Source organism: Carlito syrichta, unplaced genomic scaffold, assembly GCF_000164805.1.
Source record: "Carlito syrichta isolate Samal-C Ts95f unplaced genomic scaffold, Tarsius_syrichta-2.0.1 Scaffold126448, whole genome shotgun sequence".
NCBI lineage: Eukaryota > Metazoa > Chordata > Mammalia > Primates > Tarsiidae > Carlito > Carlito syrichta.
Genome location: NW_007070544.1, coordinates 1,221,979 through 1,244,115, shown reverse-complemented (window position 1 = coordinate 1,244,115; position 22,137 = coordinate 1,221,979). Strand labels below are relative to the sequence as shown.

The 22,137-nt window shown below is 41.9% G+C and overlaps 1 protein-coding gene across 4 annotated transcripts in view; it reads right to left on the bottom strand.

Annotated features, from left to right (window-relative positions):
• Positions 1-1,233: 1,233 nt before the first annotated feature.
• Positions 1,234-22,137, bottom strand: part of TMTC4 (transmembrane and tetratricopeptide repeat containing 4) — a 62,207-nt gene continuing 41,303 nt past the window's right edge. For all 4 annotated transcript variants that reach the window (XM_021707821.1, XM_008048632.2, XM_021707822.1 and 1 more), the window contains 7 exons: positions 18,010-18,089; positions 17,721-17,828; positions 17,463-17,604; positions 11,331-11,445; positions 10,248-10,360; positions 4,015-4,084; positions 1,234-2,458 (listed from right to left, as the gene is read on the bottom strand). In XM_021707821.1, coding sequence (XP_021563496.1) covers positions 2,310-2,458; positions 4,015-4,084; positions 10,248-10,360; positions 11,331-11,445; positions 17,463-17,604; positions 17,721-17,828; positions 18,010-18,089 — 777 coding nt within the window. In that variant the 3' untranslated portion in view covers positions 1,234-2,309. The remainder of the gene's footprint in view (positions 2,459-4,014; positions 4,085-10,247; positions 10,361-11,330; positions 11,446-17,462; positions 17,605-17,720; positions 17,829-18,009; positions 18,090-22,137) is intronic.

Here is a 22,137-nt window from a genome sequence, read left to right as displayed (position 1 = left end):
CGAGACCCGCCTGGGCAACTTCATCTCTACAATAAATCAAAAAACTAGCCGGGCGTGGTAGTGCATGCCTGTAGTTCCAGCTACTTGGAAGGCTGAGACGGAAGGATCGCCGGAGCCCAGCAGGTCGAGGCTGCAGTGGCCGGGAGCGGCCACTGCACTCCAGTCTAGGTGACAGAGTGAGACTCCAACTCAAGGGAAAAAAAAAATCCCTTTGGTGTAAGATCAGGCGAATAGTAAGGGTGGGGCATGGGGTCATGCCCTTCTGAGTCAAAAACTGCTGAACACTCAGTGTGGTGTGGGCAGGTGTGTTGTCATGGTGAAGAACCAATCACCATGTTTGCCGCAAAAAAAATTCACTGAAAGCTGAACACAGCCTCTCACGATAGCACTAGCTGGTGCACTGATGCCAATGGGTTCCTAGAACACTTACCTAGTGGGGGAAGCCCCTACTACAAGGGGCCCACCCTCCAAAAGATAATTGCAGTTTTTTTGGGGGGGGGTCACCCCTCATCCCCCAAGCAAAGCATTATAGGAACAAATACAAATAAGATAGTCCCTGCCCCTAAAGAGAGATACAGATTATTACTGTTGTCTTGAGACCGTTTAAGAAATGTTCAGGCCAGTTGCAGTGGTTCATGCCTGTCATCCCAGCACTTTGGGAGTCCAAGGTAGGAGGCCTGCTTGAGCCCAGGAGTTCAGCTTGGACACTTAGTGAGACCTCATCTCTACAAAAAATAAAAAAAATTGCTGAATGTGATGGCATGCACTTGTAGTCCCAGCTACTTGGGAGGCTGAGGTGGAAGGATTGATTGCCTGAAGCCAGGAGGTGGAGGCTGCAGTGAGCCATGGTTATGCTACTATATTCCAGCCTGGGTAACAGAGTGAGACCCTGACTCAAAAAAAATTTTGTTTTTTCAAATACCGCACTTTCTTTTCTGATAGATCTCAGTCACTGGAAATTACAATTACTGATTTACAACACTGCACAGATCTGCACCCACCCCCCAAAGTGAATGTAAGAATTAAGTTCATCTAATGTGGATCCATTTACCCTGCTCTCTGAACTTGGATAACTCTAGTGCAATCTATGAAATGGTCTCCAGAACCAAATAGAAGCCACATTCTAGAAAAGATGACTTGGCCACTTTGATTTCATTTTAAGGTAAGGGAGGACATGCAAAGTTCACTCATTTGAAAATCATCAATTACGAAGGCAATATGACATTCTCATGGTAGTTTGTGTAATAATTTTACTGCATAAGAAATGACAGAGATTGCATAAATTATTAGATCAATGCGTATAGAGAATAAAACAAAACAAATAAACATGATTGGATCAAATAAAGCAGGAAAAATAACCCAATTCTCAAAAAGACCAAACTCCCCAAATGTTGCTCCCTTTGCATTTTCTGAAGAAAATCTGTAGTTCCATTAGGCAAAGTGGAAAACTGCTTTGCATTTAAAAACATAAAAAAAGCAACTTACATAGATGTGTCACTCTCTTAACACTAGATGTAACAAAAATACACAGATCAGGCTGACCCTTCTTGCCTGAAGCATGGCTTGAGTTCTCTATTGATAGTGACAGTTTGTCTAGAATATGACATAATCTCCTATGTATTGAAACTGCACAAGTTGGAGAATCCCCCCCCCCCGAAAAAAATATTGCCGGAGTAATTTTTCTTCTGGGGGAAAAGCATATAGCTATACCAGATGTTAAAATTTCCATTATTCATTCAATTATCCGCTCTAGTCCAAACATAATACAAATAAATATTTCCTTACAAATGAAGTTCACAGTATATTGTTTTTAAAAAAAGAGATTAAAAAACAAGAATCTTAATTTTCTCTTTCTTGTCATTAAATAAAAATGCTAATATACAGACACATTTGACATTTATATAAGTTATAGGAATCAATCTGTCCTTTCTTGGTCACAATTGAAGTTTAATAGTGCTAGCTCATACACAGCAAGGCTCATATCCCATATGCAGTTTTAATTCTGCTACAAGTTGCTCTAGATAATTTTTTCTCTTTTTCTGTTTAATTAAAAAAGACTACTTTTGGAATCTTAGAATTACATTTGAGTTGTCTGAAAAAATACAATTTCAATGCAAAAATCATATCAAGCATTCAAGAGTATATTGCTGGTGCTGTAATCTTTTTGCATGTCTTTGTTTTCATAGAAAAAACCACAGTAAAATAAATAACATGTCTAGGACTTTTAAATGGTTAAATGTAACCACATGATAGGAATAACACACCTCATGCACACACACGCACAAACTCGGAAAACCAAGGAAGAAGGATCAGGCGTCTTTCTTTCGCATTTGTTCTAGCTTTCTTCTTAGAAGACCGTAATTCTCCTTGGTTCCTGCAGCTGTGGGATCAAGCTGCAAGGAGATTTCGTAGTGTTTCTTGGCCATGTCTAGATGTCCCCAGCGATGATAGAGCACAGCTGAAACAGCAGGAGATGAATTTCACTGGAAATGCTTCTGAATAACTTGCAGTATTCCTAGCCACTTGTACAAAGAAATATTACAGAACCTTTGCAAGCAGTTTGCAAAAGTCATTGTATTAAAAAAATATTGTTTGTACTGAAAATTTTATTTATTGTAATCACACACCCTGGTGATTATCCATTTAACCTCGGCCAATTGCTCCTAGGGCTCTTCCTAGTGCAAGACAGGATATATTTGCCCATAGGAACATTACCATGTAAAGTAGTAAAAAGAAAAAGCTGTAATCCCAGTACTTTGGGAGGCTTAGGTGAGAGGATTGCTTGAGTCTAGGAGTTCAAAACCAGCCTGGGCAACATAGTAAGACCTCATCTTTACAAAAATAAAAAAATAAGCGGGGTGGGATGATTTCACACCTGTAGTCCCAGTTACTTGGGAGGCTGAGCTGGAAGGATTGCCTGAGCCCAGGAGTTTGAGGCTGCAGTAAGCTGGGATCATACTACTGCACTCCAGCCTGGGTAACAATTGAGACTCTGAAGTTCCAAAAATTAAAAAAAAAAAAAAGAGAACATTAAAGATCTCAGTGATGCCACAAAATTTCTGGGAAGCCAGGCCAGGTCGGGCAGGACTCTAGGCACTGCTTAGAGCCCTGACTATACAGAAGTTCAGCCATTTATTTTACTTTCATTTTATTATTTTACTTTTTTTAGTGAGAAAGCAGGATTTATTGAGAGGACAGCAAAGCTCCCACAGTGGGAGGGGACCCAAAGTGGTTGCCCCATTTATTTTAATAAAGTAATAGCTTGTAGGTTGCCATTTAGAAATAAGACCTCTGACATCAAAATCTAGCCCTAAAATGACAGTTTCAATAAACCTGGTTATTAAAATGATAAGCCCTTGATTGTTATAATGATTTGGTTAGAAAAAGTCAACTTTATGGGCAGAAGAGCCCGTAGGGATGCTTTGGGACTTTTGTGATAAGATGCTTCAGAGTTGGTGGAGAATAGATGTAGTGGAAAAACAATCTGGATGACCAAACATTCTAAGCATCAACATGCTGTGCTCTACAAATCTTAACTTTGGAGATGTAAAAACGGAAAAAGTGAGTTCTAGAGAATAAGTAATGATAAATGCATTTTTAGCCAAGATATAAGGAGACACAAGAAAGCAGGTAAGACCAGGCTGGAAGGGAAGGTCTACTCTGGAAGAAAGAAGGAAAGTGAAGGAGAAGAGAGGGCAAACTTCCAAAGTCCCTTCCAGATGAACATTCTGGGATCTTCCGCCCCCTGCCACCCCCCCCCAATCTGACTTTTGATCATTAGAAGGTGAGCAACTGAATGGACAAGTTTAGGGTTGTTCTGATCATGCAATTAAGATTTGTAAAAGCATAACTATTACATTGCTACTTTTAAAATGTAATAATAAAGCCACATTTTAAAGCCAGGATTGGCTTTGGAAAAAAACGACTCTGCCAACATTGATTTTACAGAAACGTGCCCATTTCATTAAAATTACACAGAATTGCAATATGATTCAAGTTGAAAATCTTTCTTACCCAAATTTCCATGGTAACTTGCAGCATTTGGATTCGCTTTAATTGCCTTGAGGAATAAAGCTTCCGATTCCTAAAAAACGAAAGGCACACAAACGAGGTATTTATCGTACACAACGCAAAAGCGATTCCGTCTTATCACCCATGGTTTTCAAACTTTGCCTGTCCTCCTTTTGTATCACTGCCTTCTTCCAGAACACTCGAAAGGCCCGGTAGGGGTGCGCTCTGCTGAAGAGAGGCTCCGAAGAGTCAGGAGGAAGCAAAAGTGATGTGGGACAGCGGGAGGCAGTGGTAACTGCAGAGAGGGGATGCATATGCTCACAGATGCCACCACCTGCCCCGCCCCCCGTCATGGTTGGAGTTCTGCAACTTTCTGCAAGTCGCCTGGGGCGGGGTGCAGGGAGGATGAAAATCCAGAGAGCAGGAGAGGGCTAGGCTGTTGAACAACCCTGCAAGTGCCACGTTTCACCAGCACCAAGGAACTCACTTCCATGGCACTCAAGGTGGGAGTTGGGGCTGATATCATCGCCCCCAAGAAGCCCCAACACCCTCGACAGCCCCAAAGCAGCCCATTTGGCTGGAAAACGTGAATAGAGAATGAAGGAGGAACGGTCACCTGTCACCTACACTGTCACAGTATAGGATGTGCCCATGACCAAATGGCCCTGATGGGCATGAATCAATTCTTAGACAGATTTGCAATTCCTCCAAGCAGTACTCACTTCTAATCTGACCTCTAAGAAGCAGGGCAAAGTGTCTTACCGCCTGATCACTGCTGAACCAAATCTGGTCCCTTTCTACCACAAGGCCGGAAATAAAGATGCCTAACCTGTCACTGACATGTACCCAGGGTGCTTTTCGCTCCACCCACTTCCGTATTCCTAAAAGGCCAAGCATACTTGAGTTTCTCTGGCTGGGCTTCCCATATCTGGGACTGTGCATTTTACAATGCGCAAGACCACCAGCTCCTCTGCTCTATCACATCTCGGAAAAAGTTGCACTGCCTTCCAGACAGAGCTGGCAGAGGAAAATTTAGATTTTAGAAATGTCATCTGAAGGAATTGAATGAAAACATCAAGATAATATATAAACACTGGGTGTGGTGGCTCATGCCTGTTATCTCCGTACTTTGGAAAGCTGAGAAGGGAAACTTGGAAACTTGAGCCCAGGAGTTCAAGACCAACCTGGGCAACCTGGTAGGGCCTTGTATCTACTAAATATAATCACTTAGCCAGGCATGGCGGTGCATGCCTGTTGCACAGCTACTTAGGAGGCCGAGGCAGAAGAATCTCCTGAGCCCAGAAAGTTAAGGCTGTGGTGAACCACGATTGTGCCACTGCACTTCACTCCAGCCTGGGTGACTGAGTGAGACCCCCAACTCAGAAAAAAAAAAAAAAAGGATAACATGCAGGATGCCAGTTCAAAGTCAGCATCTACGATCCAAGTTTTACTAACTGAAATGCCTTCAAAGAGTGTCAAGATTTTCCTGCCACATCAGGTAAGCTAAAAAAGAAAGAAAGAAAGAAAATCACATGATGGATTGTGTGGTTTTGGAGTGGTTTCTAATAGTTGTGCTGTTTCTGATGATTTTCAAACATTTCCATTTAAAACCTAAACTTGAGAAATAGAAGGCCGGGGCACCAATAACCAAGTCTACCTAACAATGCTCCCCTGCATCTGCAAATGAAGTACTGTTAACCAGAGGGAACTGGTTCAGGGATAAAAAGCAAGCTGGGGGTTTTCTAGGATTGCTGGATTTCTTCAGTCATTCACCTAACCTCTCAGATGCCCATGATGGTGGGTGTCACTCGGGATGAGAAGGAGTCAGCAGGTATGGGGATCACAGTGGTGCTGCTGTTGGCTAGGTGGGGCCTGAACTCTGTAGGGTGAGAAGTCTGGGTGGGAAGGAACAGGGATGAGAAAGAACGAAAAGAAAGCACTGGGCCAGGGGAACAACAAGGAAGGAGTCACTAATTCCAAGCCTGGGTGACAGAAACATGATGGCACATGGACCGAAGAGGGGGATCAGGAGGAAGAGCTGGCTTGGGGGAGGTGTGTGTGAGTCAGAACTGCTCCATCTTAGAGAAGGCAGGGCAGAATATCTGTAGGTATTCAAAGCCCATGAGGTGCTCATCTATGAAGTCAGGTTTTCTGATGGCCCCATGCTGAAAAGCAGTGAACTGTCTGTAAACTGATTTTCTGTGGAGGTGTCTGCATGGGTAACACCCACACAATGAGCTGCTTTATGCCAGTGAACCAAAAAACCCTCACATTTTAAATTGGGAATTATTTTTCATCGACAAAACGGGGAAAAATAATATATTATTTTCTGAACAGTATCAGACAGAATGTATGCCACAAAGGTTTAGGGCTGAGAAAGGTCTTGCAAATTGTGTCTCTAAGTAGGAACAAGTGCAGGTCTCAGTCCTAGTGAGGAAGAGAGGGCAGGCAGGGGTCGTTTCTGCCACAGCAGCTGCTGCAGATCCCCATGCCTGAGAGGTTGCCCCAGGCAGTGTTTCACAGGGGCCGCTTTACATCCTGTGGGAATTGGGGAAGGTGATGTCGGCATCCTGATATGAAGCTGATACCATGAGTCACGCAGGAAGAGCGTTATCCCTGCTCAGTTCTCCTTCCTCCTTCTGATTGCTTGGGGGCAGGAGTCTGCACTTGCCGGTGGTATGTGGGTTACATGTTCTCACACCTGCCAGTCTCTCCTTGAAGCTGAGAGAGGACGACCCTCTGGCTTGGAGCCTTGGCCAGCAATAGTATCTAGCTGGGATTTTGTAGAATCATTTCATTTTCCGTTACCTTGTATTTATTGTGATAGTATAATGATGTTGCTACTTTACATACATTTATTTGCATTAACAATGTATTTTAAAGTAAATACTTTATTAAGTAAATTGATCAGGTAATATCTAGATATGGCAAAAAAAAAAAAAGTAGCTTTTATAAAGGTGTGGCATATATGCCGGGAGTTTGGGAAACTGCACCTCTACCAGTGGAATCTGCTTTTGAACTGCGGGGCCAGAGGAATTTCCTCCATAGAAAGAGAAATCAGCGTGGGAAGCAACGCTTTCAGCATTGGAAAACATTTCTTCTGTATTTTTTGGTTTACCACTTTAGCCCTAAGTTGGAAATTAAATGGCAATATACATATACATTCTAATACTTTTTTTTGGTTGTCATCTCACTCTGTCACCCAAGCTGGAGTGCAGTAGCGCACTCATGGCCACTGCAATTTGACCTGCTGAGCTTAGGTGATCCTTCTGCCTCAGCCTTCCAAGTAGCTGGAACTACAGACGCACACCACCATGCCTGGCTAATTTTTTGTGTTTTATTGTAGAGAAGAGGTCTCATCAAGTTGCCCAGGTGGGTCTTGAACCCCCCAGGCTCAATTCTCTCACCTCAGCCTCCCAAAGTGCCGGGATTACAGGCTGAGCCACCATGCCTAGCCCATTCTAATACACTGTAATGACTCTTAGAGTTTCATTTAATGATCACTAGGCTAAAATTAGTACTATATATATTTACTATTTAACAGTTACAAGTTATGTTCCTGTATATTTTTTCATATCACCCTGTCAGGAGGTTGGGCAGATCATTTTCTCCATTTTAAAGAAGATCAAACCGAGGCCAGGAGAGGTTAAGTGACTGCTGATAGGCTTTTAAAAGGGCTACTCAGATAGGATTAAAAAAAGGAATCCTAGAACCACATGGACATAACAAATGAGAACGCTCACTCTGCACAATGACGTCTCAAAATAGCTTCTGGAAGCCTGAGTGTTTCCCCACTGAAGGAGGGATGTACTCAGTCATTTCATAACTACTAAGTGGCATTTACTAAATGTCCATCAGCATGCCGGACAGCAATGGAGATGTAAAAATAGGACTGAAGACTCAGCCCAACCACAAAAACCTCCATGCTCTCTAAGGAGATTTGCCAAGTGAATGAAAATATAAAACAGTAAGCGCTTAGGTGACAAGTGAGTTGTCAGACAGCAGACACCCGTCCTGCTGGCACAATCACCAAGCCAGAGGGTCTGTTCAACCAGCTCTAACGTCGCCACCACATCGTCTCGTCTCCAGAGCGTCCTACCCAGGTCTCTGCAAGGAAAAAGGGCCCTTTCACTACACCCTGACACCAACAGTACCAGGGATGCACATTGCCGAACCTGACCAATAGCAATCAGCTATCACTGCTGGATTATGAGACAAAATCCTAAACAGTTGTTTAAAATCCCAAATCCGTAACTGAAAAAATACATTAAATGCTTGGTTGGTGGCTGACATGATGGTTTAGGGAGTCACATCATGTCCTCCCTTAGTGACTCCAGAAGAGCTCATAGTGAGCTCTTTATTTCAGATTTCATCTTCTATTTCCTTATCTTAGGCTCAGAGTTGTGGCCTTGCTAGTTAGGATGCAAAATGTGTAAAGAAATGGAAAACGGATTTCTTCATTCTGCTTTACGGAGTATTTTCTACTTTATCTGGGGGGGGGACAGAACAATGTGAACTGGAAGCCAGATGAACCCTGGACTCTGTCCCCTTGATAGACATTCCTGTTTACAGACTGTGGGATGATAGAAAAATCAGTACAATGATTATATAAGCCGAATCTTGAAGAAGACTCACTGTAGCTGGGTCACTGGAAGAGAACTAAGACTCCTGACCCATTCCAGGCTGACAGATGGCTGGAAGGTCATGAGAAGAGAAACCTGTAAACATCACCTCCTTCTTCTGCAACACAAGGAGAACCATAAAATCTAAAACTAAACCTCAGAGAGCTGTCTATGGAGCGACATCTAGAAATGCTAGACATGTATGGTGAGGCTATTAAACTCCCTGATATTCAAAACTGAGGGAAAACACACGACAAATCTTACTCTTGTCATAGAAAATTATACTGATAATGACATCTAATGAATGAAAAAGATAAGTAAATAACATTGCACAAATATTAACTAGTTGCCGCCTGTAGGCCTACTGTCTAATCCATAACCTCAAAGTGATCAACAAAAGATATAGCCCCGCTTCTGAAATATAATATTTCTTTCTGCCAGGCACGCTGGCTCAAGCCTGTAATCCCAGCACTTTAGGAGGCTGAGGAAAGAGTATTACCTGAGCCTACAGATTTGAGATCAGCCTGGGCAACATGGTGAGACCTCATCTCTACAATAAAATTAAAAAATTAGCCAGGTGTGGTAGTGCACACCTGTAGTTCCGGCTACTTGGAAGGCTGAGGCGGAAGGATTGCCAGAGCCCAGCTGGGATGGCTGTGAGCATGCCCGCTGCACTCCAGCCTGGGTGACGAAGTGAGACTTCAACTCAAAAAAAAAAAAAAAAAAAAAAAAAAAATATATATATATATATATATATATATATATATATATATATATATATTTCTCTCACAAAAGGACTAAGGCACTGCTTCAGTAACACTCAGGATGCTAGCTAAAATGCATATTCCCTGACCTGGTCCAACCCAAGGAGATGATCTCTTGTGGGGAGGAAATCTGACCATCTGTGTATTAACAAGCTTCCTTGGTGATTCTGATATACAAAATTAAAGTTTGAGATCATTGGTATTAGGAACCTTAAGTCCTCTCCAATACACAGGGAGCTATACATAGCCTGCTGTTGCCCAGTGCTGGGAGCCCAAATTTAATATCTTGTGGTTTTTGCTGGTCAGAAACCTCTGAGCCTCACTGATGGCTTGTAACTTAAATATAGAAAAACTTGGAAGCAGCAAGAAGCAGACATTTGTCATCGACAGGCAAATTATTCTTTTGTGCAGAAGAAGCACCCACAGATAAAACTCAGAGCCCAGCCCAAGCCCAAGCCCAAGGGACAGAGTCAAACCCCTTCTTGCTGGGGTGAGCCTGGGGCATCTCGGAGACATGGCATCACCACCCTGTGTCTTTCTCCTCCACTAGCAAGTGAGGCCAACTGCTTCGCAGCTCCTGCCCTTTCCTGTGCCTTCCTTGGGCTTTTCTTCCCTCTTGCCCCACATGTAAACAACAGTGGTTTATTTTGATGAGAAAGGACACTGGGTTTGACCCCACACATCCATCTTTCAGGCAACTTCTCCAGGAAACAAACAGACCAAGCCACAATGGGACACCACTGCCACTGTTTTGGCCTAATTCCGAATTTAACTGGGCAGAAGTAACACTTATGGCTTCTGTCAGATGTTGGCATTGACTGCAAGAAATCACGGCCTGCAGTTTACACACCTTGTATTTCTGGGATTTCCCCAGCACGTTTGCCAGCGAGAACATAAGAGAGTGATCATTAGGTATTAATTCCAGTGCCTCTCTTCCAACTGCTTCAGCTTGGGCTAAATTACCTGGGAGTGAAAAATGGAAAAATAAAAAAAATGTTAATGCTCTACTCATGTTTTAGTCTCCTCTCTATAATTAACAGGGCTTATGGGCATAGTACACAACACTACTGAATAAACTACTGAAGAAAATTCATGTAGACCATGTAATGCATACACACACATACACACACACACACGACCCCACCAGTGAATAGCAAAGCCATTACAATTCAGGACAATTCTGACATAACACATAAAAAGCTTTTGATTAAACTCTGTAAAAGCATATAAAACCTAGTTTGAATTTTCCTCTAGATACTAGTTATCTCCAAACCACAGAAAACAAGTTTGCAAAATAAGAGTATCATCGGCCGGGCACAGGGGCTTATGCCTGTAATCCCAGCACTTTGGGAGGTGGAGGTGAGAGAACTGCCTGAGCCCAGAGTGTTGACCAGCCTGAGAAACTTGGAGAGACCTTGTTTCTACAATAAATCAGAAAAATTAGCCTGGTGTGATTGTGCGTGCTTGAGGTTCCAGCTACTTAGAAGGCTGAGATGAAAGATCACCTGAGCCCAGCAGGTTGAGGTTGCAATGGCCATGAGCATGCCACTGCACTCTAGTCTGGGCAACAAAAAAGACTCTCAAAAAAAAAAAGGGGTATCATAGTAACACTTCTGGGTAACCCAGCATGCCAGAGGATGGCCACTGGTAGGTAACAGGCTTCAGAAGAAACAAGGTATTGTCACATCTCTTCTTCCACTATTGATCATGGGTTCTAAGTGAAGTGTCATTTTCCCAAACATTCATATTCCAATATATCAAAGAAAATTTCATTTTCTAGAAGAATAGACATTTTTGTAATATAAAATATTTAACCCCATAGTGTTTTAAACTTGGGGAGCATAAAAGCACATTCATATCTCTGCTCTAAGTATTCAATGTTACTGTACCATGGAGCAATTTCATGTGATTTGGTCAATTCACCTTGTTGTACCTGTATTATCGAGGAGTATAATCATGTTGTTCCAGGCCAAACTGTGCTCTGGTTTGAGCACGGTGGCATTCCTCCATGCATTCAATGCATCCACATGACGATTTAAATCTGCATACTAAAAATAAATCACACACCAACAAGTCAATATTCCAAGTTAAGTTTTCTGCTTTCTCTCTACAAGTCCTTATCTCCTCCCTCCCCCCCCAAAAAAAGAAAAGAAAGAATCCAGAAAACAAACAAAAAAACTTCACTTTTACTTACAAAGCTTCTAATATTTTTCTGTCAACTCATTTAATCCTCAAAACTATCCCAATAAAATAGATATTATTGGCCAGGCGTGGTGGCTCAAGCCTGTAATCCCCGCACTTTGGGAGGCTGAGGTGAGAGGACTGCCTGAGCCCATGGGTTCGAGAACAGCCTGGGCAACTTGGTGAGACCTCATCTCTACAATAAAATAAAAAAATTAGCCAAGAGTGGTAGCGCACGCCTATAGTTCTGGCTACTTTGAAGGCTGAGGTGGAAGGACTGCCTGAACCCCCATGAGCATGCTACTGCACTCCAGCCTGGGAGATGGAGTGAGACTTCAACTCAAAAAAAAAAAAAAAAAGAAAGAAATAGCTATTATTATTATTCCCATTTTACAGATGAAGCAGCTAAGGCCCAGGGAAATGAAGTAACTTGCCCAAAGTTACCAATATAGAAATGGTAGAACAGAAATTAGAACCACATGGTTTAGTTTCCACCCCTGTAGCGTCTTAAATGTAACTTATTACTTAGTGATTCTAGGTGCCTACTGATATTTCAGACTACTGAAGTATGAAGGCTAGCCATCAGTCTCTTTCCAGAAAGACTTCATAAGTCCATCTTTTATAAAGTATTGTTTAGAATAGTAAACAAAATATTTCCATGATCAAAAGCCGTTTGTATCCAATTCACCATGAAAAGGATGGTCTAGGAGCTTCTTCCTACCTCTCCCTAAAGTTAACTAAAAATATGAGTATATTAGACACACTTTGGAAAGGTCCTGTATGATAATGTAAAAATCTCCTGGCAATTTGGAGCCTGTTTGCCTCATTCAGAAAAGAGTGAATTATCTGTTGCTTTCTTTTGAGAGGGAATTTTGTTTAACATCCATAACAGATTACAAAATGGCTAGCTCTCAATTAGTATAGTTAATAAAAACAACGGAGAAAGTGATGGATTTTTTTAGCAGGTAACCCTCCTTCCCTCTTTAAGTTCAAATGCATGTACTTGAACTGAGCAAAAAGTACAAATGATCACAATTTGCCAGAGCTTAAAACTATTTCCTTACTTACTGCCAAGTCTGTCTTTTCTTTAGACAACTGAAACACTCTGACTTGTCCTATGACCCACAAAGCAAATAGGTGGCATATTATACAATAAAAAGAAAGGTTTAATGAATTATGGAAACATTTATGAATATCCATTTGCTACGAAATCCATGTCAGAATTTCCCACAAGACTCAGAAACTCTACCCTTTAAATGAGAAAAGGATATGAAAAGTTCAAAAAAACTACAATAATTTGGCATGGTTAGTTTTACCAACATTTAACTTTCTCTCTATTTGATGTTCCTGTGATTTCTCAAGTCCAATTCTCTTCGGCAAGAGATAAGCATTTGAGTCACTTGGACAAAATCATGGTGACATTCGAACACACCCAGGACAAACATCATAACTTCATTTATACAACACAACAAAATTCTTCACATATTTTCATTACGATTTATTGAAAAACAACAACAGACTGACTCAGGTAAAATTTGCTTTCATTCTGTCTCAGCCTCTACTTTTCTTACAGCATCTATACCAAGGGAACACGCTCCTTCGGGGAAGCAGAGAAAAACAGTCAGAGCTACCCATCCTGAAACCATATGGACAATGTGCACACTGTCCACCCACTAGTCCTTCTGCTCTGCACAGCTGGAACCAGCTGTCTGCAAACTACATTTCCCAGGCTCCTTTGCGACTCAGCATTGCAGGAGTTGGATGTTATTTTCTGCTAACAGGTGTCACAGGTGTCAGATGGTGGAGAAAGGGATGCAGTCCTTTCTCCTCACTCTCTCTCTTTCCCACCTTTCCTTGGCAGTGTCTCTGAAGTGACTGTGTCCCCTCCCCCTCCTCCACAGTCCTAGGACTGGGAAGCAGCAGCCCTTCCTCCACGATCTCAGCTCTTGAGGTTGTGGAAGCTTCTAAGAGGGTAGCCCCTCATGAGTTCTTAAATTGTGGTCACCCCACTTTCTCCTATGGGTTCCTGCCAACCCATGGGGTTTCCTTAGTTATTGATCTCTGAGTTAATAGTACCTTTCCATTTTTGCTGTCCAACCTATTCCCTGTGTTAAATTTTCTCTATGTAAAACACTTGACACGGCTTCTGTTTTCCAGAATGCATCCAGTCCCTGCAAGGTGAACTGTCTCCAGGAATACCTCCATCCACACTGACTGTAACTCAGATCAGTGTATGTCCCAAACACTTGAGCTCCTCATCTTCTATTCCACAAGAAGTGCATGCTACTCCCTTCGTAATCAGGGTCCATACATCAAAACAAATTTCCGTCTCCAGTCATTAAAGAGTGCTCTCTAATAAACAAACGTTAAAGTCGTTAAGTTCCTCTTATTTGTCAATATATAAATGGGTTGGTTGAGTTCTGAAAGATTAAGCTCTTAATGCTTTTAAGCTGTCAAGCAGGCAAAAGCTGGATAATTAAAGCACAATGGACAGCAAAAGCCTTAAATAAGCAGGAGCAGTTGGCAGAGAGGAATGTAGGAAGACCATTTCATGGTGGCATAATTAGTAAACAATATAAACAAAGAGCAGGGCAAGGTCTCGATCTGTTCCATGCTACAGATGATCTTCTAAGTATTTTACGTGCTATGTTCCTTTCTTTGGACATAACTCTTACAGAAGGTGCATTTAGCATCAATTCTCTATTTTCCAAATCCCAAGGAAACTCATTGACAGGCAGCTCCTAGGGAAGGAAGAAGACCTAACCTTAGAGCTTTTGAGAATAACCCAGGAGGCTGTAGACAGACCCACTCACTTTGCAAGCAACAGCCTAAAAGAAGAGTGACACCCAGAAAAGAAAAAAAAAAAGGAATAAAAGAAGAATTCATACGGTTATGAAGTCTAAAATTTAGTCACTCCAGTATTAGTTTAATAGATGCAGCAAATACAAACAGTAATCCCTGCACACATATTCATAACCACCTACACGCATGTATTCAGACAATACCCCATGTGCTTCTATTCTCACTACATTAGCTTTGTGAGGCTCATCCCTGCTTTCTCTGTGATTGAATTTTGGGGTCTCCACTAGTAGCATTATGGTGAGTTTTACTGCTCCCCCAATTCCTGCCCCAGACAGCTTATCCTCATAATAGCTTCAGCTCTCCCTGGATCCTCAGATTTTAGAGAAAGCTGCTTCAACATCAAAGCACATAACAAGATCATAAAGCCCAGAATCTGAAAATGTAAAAGAAAACAGAATTGTACACAAGGCCAAGTGGTTCTGGAGAAAGTTAACGTGACACAAGAATATCTTGTCATTGATCTTCCTTGTTCAAACATCTTGCTGTTCCATGGATTCAATCTCAATTTGGCCACCCTCCCCTCTGTGCCCAGGGAGAAATAGTTCCTCTTTTCCACACTGGAATGATCACACAGAGATGGTATTTTCTATAGTACGTCACAACTAAAACATGTTTCGTGTTTTTTGGATAATAAAAACACACAAACTACTTCCCCTTAACATTTGTAACACAAACATTATTCGTCCACTTAAAGTGACTTCTACAGAATGGGAAAGGTCAAATTTTACCACTCGTTGCTATACATTCCACCATCTTGTTTCCTCCATTCATAAAATTCTATCTCTACAACTCACAAAGTCATGGCTATGTAGTCCAGAAACAAATATATGAAGGCCAAAGACATTCACATCATGGTAAAAATGGAAGCCTGGCTTTTCAATAAACTTAAGGCAGTTAATGTTTTCTAGGTTGCTCTCTACAAACAATCCCTTCCACTCTGACATGCACAGTCAGTCAGTCAAAATTCATACAGAGCTGTTTCCCAGGTGCATGGCCAACAACAGGGTAATAGAATCACCTGGGTTATTTATTATTGTTATTATTATCTTTTGAGATGGGGTCTCACTCTGTCCTCCAGGCTTAAGTGCGATGGCATAGTCATGACTCATTGCAGTCTTGACCTCCTGGGCTCAGGCAATCCTTCCTCCTCAGCTTCTTGAGTAGCAGCGGGGACTACAGGTGTATACCACCACACCTGGCTAATTTTTTTTTTTTTTTTTTTTTTTTGTAGAAACAAGATCTCGCTATGTTGCCTAGGCTGATTTCAAACTTCTGGGCTCAAGTGATCCTCCCACCTCAGCCTCCCAAAATGCTGGGATTATAAGCATGAACCACGGGGCCTAGACTTATTATTATTATTTTAAAAATACAGATTCTCTATGGAGTTTTTGATTCTCTAACTCTGAAATGGGGTGAGATGATTTAGATGCACAATCAGTTTTGGAAACTACTGGTTTTGATAACACAAGACCTTTTTTTTTTCCGAGTCGGAGTCTCACTCTGTCGCCCAGGCTAGAGTGCAGTAGCATGCTCACGGCCACCCCAGCATCGACCTCCTGGGCTCAGGCAATCCTTCTGCCTCAGCCTTCCAAGCAGCCAGAACTACAGGTGTGCACCAATACACCTGGCTAATTTTTTTATTTATTGTAGAGACAAGATCTCACCATGTTGCCCAGGCTGGTCTTGGACCCCTGAGCTCAGACAATCCTCTCATCTTGGCCTCTCAAAGTGCTAGGATTACAGGTTTGTGCTACTGCACAAGGACTTCTTAAAACCAAGTGGCTTTGGGCTTTTAAAATGAAGGTAAGCGGGCACCATGTTAGAACACTAGGTTGCTGTCTTATCTGTGAAGCTAAGCTGGAAAGAATCTAGAAATCGCCGGGCTCGGTGGCTCAGCCTGTAATCCTGCGCCTTTGGGAGGCTGAGGTGAGTGGATTGCCTGAGCCCGTGGGTTCGAGACCCGCCTGGGCAGTGAGACTTCATCTCTACAATAAATAAAAAAATCAGCTGGGTGTGGTAGCACATGTCTGTAATTCCGGCTACTTGGAAGGCTGAGGCGGAAGGATGGCCGGAGCCCAGCAGGCGAGGCTGCGGTGGCTGGGAGCGGCCACTGCACTCCAGTCTGGGTGACAGAGACTCCAACTCAAAAAAAAAAAAAAAAAAAAAAAAAAGAATCTAGAAATCTACATATAAATTCCTCTTAAAAAGTCACATCACTATGCATGTATTCCAGTTGGGCTAATATGAACAAAACGTTTTTTACTTAATTTTATCTATAAACCTAAATATATTAGGAACACACATATTTGGGGTCTTGAATCCAAATTAATTGGTTGATTGTGGGGAGAATATAACCATTCTTATTGAAATAATTTTGCTATTTGTGTGTCTCTTTTTTTTTTTGCCAAGAAAATCAAGAGCAATCAGGTCTTCATAAATATTCTGTCAATAGCCAAAAGTATAAAGCTACCATGGAGCATATTATTTTCTATTTCCATCTAATAATGTCAAAGCTCTTTCAAATAGATCTCATGTCCTCTGAAGCTGTCATTTTTTGGGGAAAATGATTCCTGCAAATGAAAAGATCTGATCCCTTGAGGAAGAATAATAAGGAAGCTCAAAGATCATACTATGGGTTTGTTTTTCTAATCTCAGTTTTTATTCAATTCTTGTTTTAAAAACAGAGAAACTGATGTTTATCAGGAAGTTACCCCTTGAAGCATTGTTTTACAGGGCAGAAGGGATTTAAAATATTTTAATTTATTCCCCAGTTTAACCTTTAGCCTTAGTGATCTCTTAAACTTGACTAATTCAAGTTGAACTGCTCTCTAATTAGAGCTTTGAAAAACTTCCATGTAAGGAAATCAAATAGCTACCTTCAACTGAGATAAACACACATATGAAGAACTTCATAAAACGTGGAGGGCTAGGTGGCATCCTTACTATAAATATAGCCATCTAACTATAAGTAAGAAAAAGATCCAATCTTTCCTTCTGCAGGCATAGGACACCCTGAGCTTACCAGACGCCCGAGGTTGTAGTAACAATCCGGGTATTTCCTCCTGTGTTTAATTGCTGTCCGGTAACTTTGCTCTGCTGCTTCAAACCGTTTCAGGCTGTTCTGCACAATGCCTAAATTCATCCACGCGGCAGCAAAGTCTGGCCTACAAGAGCATTTTTTTTTTTTTAAAAGAAGAGAAACAAGAGAAAGAAGACTCAGAGGCCAGAATGCAGGAACTCATTTCTTGATCACTCGCGTAATCCTAAACACAATGCTTACTGTATCTGTACGGCCAAAGACAGCAGCTCCTCGGCTTCCTGTAGCTCATTCCTTTCTTTCAAGATATTTCCAAGGTTATTCATGGCATGGACATACTTGGGATTTAGCCTGGAAGTTGAGAGAGAAACCAAGCCGAATGGTAACACTCAGGCATTATCACTAAGCTCTCAGCAACTGGCAAAAATATCTGAGAGCTGGGGTCTTTAAGGGGACAGGTTTTTAATCCTAGAAAGTGATCGCCATACATGCATATCAATGATATTTCTTCTGTGAGACATGCTTGCAGTACCTTACAGCCTCCCGGTAATATCTGATGGCAGCTGTTTGATTGCCTTTATCAGCAAGGTTTTTGCCAATGTTGTAGTGAACCTGAAAACAAAGATAACAATTTGGTCATCAGCAGATAGAATTCTTTGTTCAGAGCCTGGACTCCTATCACATCTACTAACTGAAGACAAAAGATAAAGGGATTAAAAAAAAAATCATCCACCAGAACTTTAGCTAAAACCCTACAGAGATTGGGGGCTGCTTGGGCTTTAATCCCCGACCCTGAAAGAAAAGATTAGAAGAAAGGGAAGTGCCAGCACTGCACTAAAGCATGACAGAAGGGAAATAACTAAAGACCTCATCAGAGAAAAACAGAAAACTACAAAGCTGGACAGTATTCTTTTAATTTTGCTTTAATTTTTTTTAGAGATGAAGTCTTGCTATGTTGCCCAGGCTGGAATGCAGTGACTATTCACAGGCACAATCTTAGCTCACTGCAGCCACAAACTTCTGGCCTTCACCTTCAGCTTCCCAAGTAGCCAGGGCTACAGTTGCATCCCAGTATGCCTGGCTTGTTTTTTTATTACCAAAGCCTCAAATTCCCCTTACCTATCCACCCCATTAGAGTTGAGATAACAAAGTCCAATCACACATGGGCATGCATTGAAGAAACCATGACTCTGTCCTCCCATTTAAACAAATGCAGCGCTTTTTTGTATGATATCCTTTTTCTGTAGCATCCCAAGTATTTTACTTTATACCTGCTATGGGTAGAATGCTCATGTCTCCCCAAAATTCAAGTGCTGAATTACTAACTTGTAATGTGATGGTGTTAGGTGGGGACTTGTGGAGGTGATGAAGTCATGAGGGTGAAGCCTACAAACAAACCTACTGGGAATTCTCATATCATTTTGGAATGAGGGCACCAGGCAGGTCAACATACTCATATGACATTTTCTCAATTATACCTGGGCTTAGAATAAATACAAAGAAAGGTACGGCGACAAAAAACTCAGTTCAGGAAAGCAAGATTGCACAGGCTTATGAGGGCTATTATCAAAAATATTTACTGATGACCCAAAACTGCTTTTGGGACCATACGATTTAAGGCCAGGAGCAACCCAAGGGTGATGCTGTTATAGAAATTCACTCAATTGTCCGGGTACAGTGGCTTATGCCTATAATTCTAGGAGGCCAAGGCAGGAGGATCACTTGAGTCCAGGAGTTTGAGACTAGCTTGGGGAACACAGTTAGACCACCATCTCTTAAAAAAAAATTTTTTAAAAAAAAATTAGTTGGGAGTGGTGGAGCATGCCTGTAGTCCCAGCTACTTGGGAGTCTGAGGTGTGAGGATTGCTTGAACCCAGGAGTTTGAAGCTGCAGTGAGCTATGATGACATCACTGCACTCCAGCAGGGGCAACAGAGAGAGACCCTGTCTCTAAAAACAAAAAAAGAAATTCACTCCATCAGGAATATGAAGTGTGACGACTACTAACAATAGAGGTGGCCATCAGCTGGGTGTGGCATTTGGCAGGGGGTATATATAGCTTCTCCTCACAGAAGCCCTGCATGGTGGTTGCTAGGGCTGTGATGCTGGATTTGAACCTAGGTTCCGAAGACTGTGTTTCTTCTCAGTGAATCACACCCATGGGTTACGATGCCCGGGGGGTTGGGGGCTGGGGGTAGGGGGGGCTGACCGCCGGAGGCAATTCCTAGATTTACTCATTCGTACCACCAGCCTTTCTCCTTAAAGTAAACTCATGTTTCTTGTTAGGTGTTATTGTCTTTCTTTTTTTTTTTTTTTGAGTTGGAGTCTCACTCTGTTGCCCAGACTGGAGTGCAGTGGCCGCTCCTGGCCACCGCAACCTCGACCTACTGGGCTCCGGCGATCCTTCCACCTCAGCCTTCCGAGTAGCCGGAATTACAGGCGCACGCTACCATGCCCGGCTGATTTTTTGATTTATTGTAGAGATGAGGTCTTGCTGCCCAGGCGGGTCTCGAACCCGTGGACTCAGGCAATCCACTCACCTCAGCCTCCCAAAGGCGCGGGATTACAGGCTGAGCCACCGAGCCCGGCAGGTTCATGTTAAACTCTCAGCACCCCAGAATGTGAATGCATTGGGGACAGGGCCATTAAAGAGGTAAGTATGGTAGAAAGAGGTCATATAAATGGACCTCAATGGGAGTCTGATGGGTGTCCTTGTAAGAAAGGAAAATTTGGACACACAGTGAGATATCAGGACTGTGTACGCACGGAAGAAAGACCATGTGAAGACACAAAGGGAAGGAGGTCATCCGCAAGTCAAGGAGAGAGACCTCTGGAGGAATCCATCCTGCCAACACCATGACCTTGCATTTCCAGCCTCCAGAACTGTGAGAAAATAAACTTCGGTGGCTTAAGCCACCCAGTCTGTGGTTCTTTTTTAACAACAGCCTGAGAAGGCTAATAAAATCTTGAAAGACAGCTGTGGCTTAAACACAATCAAGAAACATTGAGTCTGGACACTGTTTCCAAACTACCTCTGAAAACAGAACCTCATCTTCCTGCCTTACCAACCTTAAAATACAGTAATGGCACATTGAAAACACTTATGTTCCAGGAGGGATATGGAACCGTGTGACATTCTCTAAGCACTTACGTAACAGAGAGTTTTTTTTTTAACTATCAATTTAAAAGTATATACCTTTATGTTTACCTACTCTGGTGAAAGGACTCACAAGCAAAGATACAGGTGATGTAAATGTGGATGACTGTGCACCACACAGTATAATTTAAACTTCCTGAACCAAATCATTGTTCATTCATAGGTATTCCTCCTTAAATGATAGCTTGGAGGAGGCTCAGTCAACCCTATCACCAGAGCACGTGTGGAGAAAGTGTGCTCTTTGCTTAAGATTTGAGCCTGTCCCAACCCAGCCTGGAAGTGTGACTTCACCTTCCATCCCCCACACAAAAGAACCCAAGGCCAGAGAATCCAACCTGCCAGTCATATCCTTGTGATCCCCAGAATATAAATAGGGCTTCTACTCAGACTTCAACAGGACTCCTGCCTCTTCCACCCCAAGCTCCTGCTGTTTCCCTTTGTTCTGAGCAAATACTGTTTTCTCAATAAAAAGCCCAGACAAAGAGTTCAGCTGCCCTCTGCAGTATAGACAGTGTTCTGTTAGACACTCGGGATGCCAGAGACCAGAAGATCAAGGGAAGAGGACACGGGACTCTGGAAATTCAGACTGCAGTTACTTAAATGGAACTAGCTAAAAATCCGATAGAGCCCTAGGAGGCAGTTCATAGTTAAGAACTGGGAAACAGATGCCAAGTTTAGGCTATATGATGGATATTCTTTGAACAGAAAATAGCCACCTAGAGAAACCAAAACTCACAACCGTGTCATTTAAAATAGTGTTTAGAAAATGGGTGACTTTTGTTTCCCTGGAATGTAAAAGATTTTAAAAAGCCCATTTATTCCTCAACTTTCCTTCTAGCATTTGTTACTCATACACTGAGGCAATAAACTAGCATGGGAGAAGCCAAAGATAAAAACTACTGCAACACAGTAACATGTCAAAGCAAAAAAAAGAGAGTAGTAGTGAAAGGTATTTTTAATGCCAGTGCTAAACCAGTTTTTCCCCCCAACAAATATTAACATTTGATGTTAAACTTCTCATAAAGATCCTATAACTCTTCCTGGGTCACACCTTAAGAAAATACCTAATTGTGGTATATGATCCTTTTCGCTGTTAAAAAAAATTTAGAGCTGTATCACAGAGTGGATATTAAGTGCAACATACTTTTAAGCTTTAAAAACTAAAAATGATTGTAAATATAATTAGATACTTGGCATCTCATTCACAGTAGGCTCAGTGAACTCAATTTCCATTTGGCTCAATTCAGTAACTAATATTGAGTGCCTGGCATATGCAAGGCACTGTGAGTATTTTAAATGCTGACCAGGTACGGGCACTACTTACATTGATATTGCAATCTTTCAAAAAAGATGAGTCTTAGTCTATAAATCTCAAAAAAGATAAGTCTTAGATTATAAATTTGGCCCTAAACTGGAGTCAGTTGCCAATTGATTACTTAATATTCCATGAATATATCAAGTGAAATGAAAGAAAATATATAGGGTTGTAGGAAACTAGTGTCTT